This window comes from Archocentrus centrarchus, chromosome 3, assembly GCF_007364275.1.
Source record: "Archocentrus centrarchus isolate MPI-CPG fArcCen1 chromosome 3, fArcCen1, whole genome shotgun sequence".
Classification (NCBI taxonomy): Eukaryota; Metazoa; Chordata; class Actinopteri; order Cichliformes; family Cichlidae; genus Archocentrus; species Archocentrus centrarchus.
The window spans coordinates 8139315-8144589 of record NC_044348.1 but is presented as its reverse complement, the minus strand read 5'-3'; the positions used below and the strand labels follow the sequence as shown (position 1 = coordinate 8144589).

Genomic DNA, 5275 nt, shown 5'->3' with positions numbered 1-5275 from the left:
CACCATGTTCAGCTGCCCCTCCTCCTCTGCAGACACATTCCCAAACCAGATGGTTATCCACAATGACTTCCTTGGTCTTTGAAACATTTTGAAACATTCAGCTCCAGGTTGATTTTTTTTCCTATTTCTTAAGGACATGATTTTCAGATACTGCTGCAGACATGTTTTTAGGCCTGCCTCTATCCCACGTTTTTGGGAATCACTTTATTGGTGCAAACATACTATTTTACTCTTGTCAAAGTGTTGTATCTTTTCATAGATTCATCTAAAGAAATGGGAACACATGATGTGTTTTTATGGCAGGCTGCAAATAACAGAGTGCCTCAAGATACAGTTTAAAATTGGTTCTTTGTTAAGTTGTACAACACTGGTCCATCCCTTCAGTTAGGTGCCTTTTTTGTGCTTGAATGATTCATAGGTCAGTGCTAAGTGGCTTAATAAACAAAAAACATTCCCTTTAAAATGGTCAGGTACAAGGACTGGACTGACAATGAGTGAAAAAAGCAGCCAATGTCCAAAGAAAAACTTTGAGAGACCTTCAGAAAGCTGGAGAACTATTACTCAAGACCACTTTTAGTCTGGATCATTGGAAGCAAAATATAAAGAAGTGAGGGCTGGCTCAAGACTTTTGTACAGCACTGTAGGACAGTTTGTTGTTGTGTCATTGTATGGAAGTCGTGTGTATCGGTATAAAAGGAAACTTTGTTTTTCTCCCTTTTTATTTTGCACTCTTTCTGTGATTTGTTTTTATTTATTCTCTGTGTAATGATTTTCAGGGCTCATACATTCTGCTTTATTTTATTATTTTTTTGGTAATAAAAAAACCTCATTTGCTCCGTGTTCTTAAAAGATAAATTATACAACACATTTAATGACTAATTATTCTGGTGATTAAATTTAGATCTGTTGGTGTGAGAGATTTTAAAAAAGAGAGAGAAAACCACGGGTCAGTGCTTGGAAAAAAACTGGACTAATATGCATGATATCCAGACAAAATGACACATTTTTGTCACAATAATTTATATTTACTTCAGTATTAGCAGGTTTAAACTTACATTTCACATCATGCATACAGTTTTAGTACAAATACAATCTTTATGTATACCAAAATATAAAACCTAGCTTTCTGTAGTTAATGAAGCTCCTACATTCTGTGTAAAAGTATAGGTGCAACTAAAGGTTAGAGTCTCAGAGCGTTTGCCAGCTGCTTCTCTGTCTGGGTAAGAATCTCATGTGGAGACGTTCAGCCTCCTGCTGGTGCTCTACAGGCTGCTGGGAAAGGTCATTAGTCTGTGGGAGGCGGTCCAGGGTCAGGCCTTTGTGGGGACAGACAGAGTACCGAGACAGCAGTGTCACCAAAATGGATTTCATCATCACCATGGCTATGTGCTTGCCAATGCACGCGCGAGGGCCTGAACCGAATGGCTGAAAGTAACGTCGAGGAACCTGGAGGAGAACAGGAGACAGAACGAGAGGACAGATGAGGGAGGAAGTTGAAGAACCTGAAAATGTAATTTCAAGAACACACAAAGCTCAGATGTATCAGGACTGCGTGGGCGTGGCTTCATCATGGATTGAAAAAGGTAACACAAACAAAAACCCACATCATCAGATTCTATTCAACATGTTTCTCATTGCTCACTGGTGCAACTTCCACCTTTTTTCAACCCTTAAGTAAAGTATGCATGAAAAAAACAAAAAACAAAACACAACTAAAGCATTTTTTTGGTTCAGCTTTACCTACTGGTGGATTCCAGTAGGTATTACAAAAGCATTTGTTAAGTTATTTGGTCTTGTGGATTGGAGCCATGCAGAGCTTGAACTCAGTAAAAATAAAAAAATATGAAAGTGCTACTCACATTTTGTTCAAAGTTTTCCAGATTAAATTCACTGCCTTTGAGGAAAAACTCCGTCCGGTGCATTCGGCCTGTGTTCAGAATGATATTTGTGCCCTTTGGTACTCTGTAGCCTTCAATGATGTCATCAGACAGGGCTCGGCGCATGGTGAAGTCCACCACTGGGTGGAAGCGCAGGCATTCGTTGATGAAGCTCTCTAGCACCTGCAGCTTGTGAAGGTCCTGGTTCTGAAGCTGCCTCTCACCTGCAGCAGGACATTTGAAATGGACTTGACATGACTGCCGTAAACTCGTTTGACACTTTATTAAGTTCTTTGGCCTTCTGCATAAATAAAAAAAAACAAAGAATCTGCAATAATCCTGTATTTGAACTGTCTTACAACTTATTGTTTTAAATGGGGTGAGAAGAATAAAAGTAAGACCTGTCAGTATACGTGCCAAAATATAACTTTGATGTGCAACAAATCACACATCCAGCATTAATCTCTTCAGCGTTTGATCATTTCTTAATTGTCACAACCTCTTACCAACAAGAGTGTCTATCTCCTGTAGCAGCTGCAACTCCACATGTGGATTTTGCTTGAGGAGCAGAAGCATGAAGAAGAGACTGATGGACAGAGTGTCCGGAGCTGCGATCACCATCTCCAGCACACACTGCGTGACATTCTCAGCAGACAGCTCACCATGGTTCTGAAAACACACATAAATGTGACTGTGTTGTCTGTTTATTCCAGTATTTCACACTGCACAGAGGAACTGCTGAAATGTCTTGAAAATAAAAAAAAGAAAAGTGAAAGGTTTTACTTTAAATTAAAGTTATTTGCGAAAGGGAATTCTTCTTAGACTGACTTGTGCAAATATGAGCTCTGCAGTGAAGTTGATGTTGTCCAGCTTATCTGCCTGCTCCATATTTCTCCTCTTCTGATCTACAAGGCGTTCTATGGCATCTTGCAACTCCTTGCTGTGAGATAACAGATAGCAACTGATTAAAAAAAAAAAAAAAAAAACTCTAAAGTTGCGCTTATGTATACGATTGAGAGACTCACGCCGCTGTCTTGTGCATCTGGTGAATCCAGCCAAACTTGAAGTAGATGTCAGGTTTGATAAGCACATTCTGCCACGTATGAAAATACTTTTGAATCTTCAGCAGCAGCTCCTTCTCTGGATGCAAGTGATCATAAATATATTAAGAACACAGCACATCAGTCACATAAATTTACTGTCTTCGCTGACACCGACTAACATGTTAAAACTGTTCCCACGTATGTTTGATCCACTTTGAGTCAATAAATTCTTTATTTACAACTTGCATGGTAACATAAGTGACATATACATATATGCCTATTCACCATTGAGAGGCACTCCCAGGAAGAGTCTGTTAGAGATGTCGACCACAGTGCAGCGCAGCAAACTTAGCACATCGACGTGTCCCAGGCGGTCCAGGTCATCTAGGTGAGCCTGTGTGGAGGACACGCAAACTTCCACCGTCTGCTGCAAATTTGGGCCTGTCAGAGCTGACAATATGACATGGTTTCATGATTTAGTTTAGACAACTATATATATATATATATATATATATATATATATATATATATATATATATATATATATATATATATTTATCACAGTTGAATAACTGGCTCTATCAATAAGTTCTTAAAATTTTTCAAATTTTACTTTAGCAAAATAGGGTGCGTATCTTTTTCCACAGAGTTACATTGTTGTTGAATATGATGCCTCTCTCGTTCATGCCGATGCAGCTGAGTCCCTGCATGCTCCCAAAACGTGAATTATAGTTTCCGTTCTTCAGAACATGGTGCACTGCTGAAGCCCTGGTTTTGAAAAACACACTATAACATATCCTTTTTACTTGCTTGTTTGGTAACATCAGCTGAGTGCAACCAACCTGCTTAGTATGAGGGTTTCTTCTCCATTGATCCAAACTCTAACAATGTCTCCATACTTGTTATTGTAGTAGTTGCTTGCTGTGCCTATGCCAGTCCAGATAAATCTCAGATATGACAGAAATGGACCCAAACCCAGACAGAAAGAAGGACCTGTTGTAGTAAAAAAGCAGCAAATGTACTTCAGCTCTTATTAGATTCTGTATGAAAACCTAATCAGGACAACTGAACCTACCTGGTACAGTTTTCTTGTTGGTGTGACTCCAGGCAACCAGCAGCAGACAGACGAGCAGTATCAGCGTTCTGGTTGCAAGTGATATTCCTGGTGATTGGAAAGCAGTGGTATTTGGGGTCATGGAGACCAGATCTGGCATCATGGCATCTAAACCTACAGGAGTCATTGCTCATTCACAAGCAGAGATCAAATCCTATGAAGGGTGACATAGAACTGCCTGCACTAACCCTGAGGGTCCAAATGCTGGCATCTGCCTCTTTATAGGCGGTCTGAGCTGGTAATAAGGCAGATCAGGGTGATGCAAAAGCCACAACATTGGAGGAAAAAGGTAAACAATACTCTTGCAACCTTGAGGGATTGGGTCTGTGCCTGTGCCCTTGGCTTTACAGGACCTAGTTCAATGGGCGCGCGCTGGCGTGAGCTTGTGTTTGACATTTTGTCCATGAGACGTTTTTCACCTGCTTTAAACTTCAAAAAGAGTCAGTTTGCCTTTGAGAGTGTGAAAACATCAATGCTGTTGGCTCATTCTGCATTTCAACTGCATTTGCTGCTACACATCACATCACACTCACACATGTGATAATATTAACATAAATGAATTTAGGCACAAAATAGCATAAAAAAAGCACACATTATCCATTTAATCCTGGTTTCCTTTCATTTTCATTCACAACTCGCAGTATTTGACATTTTTCTCAGATTTCTCCAGCAGATCTGTAAAACATTCAGTTGGATCTTTGGCTGAAAAAGGAAAATGTGAACTGTTATTATCAACATACATTTTATAGCAGATGTTGTGCCCAGTGAAGGCAGGAATTATAAGAGAAGACTCATGATTTTTAACTTACAGTTACACATAACAGGGTTATTAAAGGCAGATACCATACTGCATTTGTTTATTTGTTTATCCGACCAATACATGAAGATAATATGCTGGAAATCATACAGCATGCAATGAATGGACATTGAAAATTATCTGCAGTTATTACCCATTTTGTTCAGGTCTCTGCGAGTATTATAAATTCTAAAAATTTGCGACAAAACCCATGCTGTCTGCTCTTGTGTCTGCCTTTGTTCCATCGTCTCATTCAGCATAAAGAACTCTGTGAATTCACTCACTGCCCACACTCCAGCCCAAGAATGTGCACAGTTCAAATGACTGACTGTGTGCTGTGCCCCTGCCTCGATAACGATGCCCTGTATGATGCCCCGTGTTGCGTAAACCTAGATTGTTCTGCGTGATTAAGCATAGGACAATCCCCTTGTTTCTCCTGAAAACA

General features: G+C 39.8%; 1 protein-coding gene across 1 annotated transcript; it reads right to left on the bottom strand.

The window, feature by feature from the left end:
* Positions 1 to 1173: 1173 nt before the first annotated feature.
* Positions 1174 to 4182, bottom strand: cyp19a1a (cytochrome P450, family 19, subfamily A, polypeptide 1a). Its single transcript, XM_030718411.1, is given in 9 exon segments — positions 1174 to 1446; positions 1860 to 2101; positions 2384 to 2546; positions 2706 to 2817; positions 2903 to 3017; positions 3206 to 3370; positions 3534 to 3688; positions 3763 to 3913; positions 3996 to 4182. Coding segments are annotated over 9 exon segments (1542 nt in total). The 5' UTR covers positions 4162 to 4182.
* Positions 4183 to 5275: the final 1093 nt, after the last annotated feature.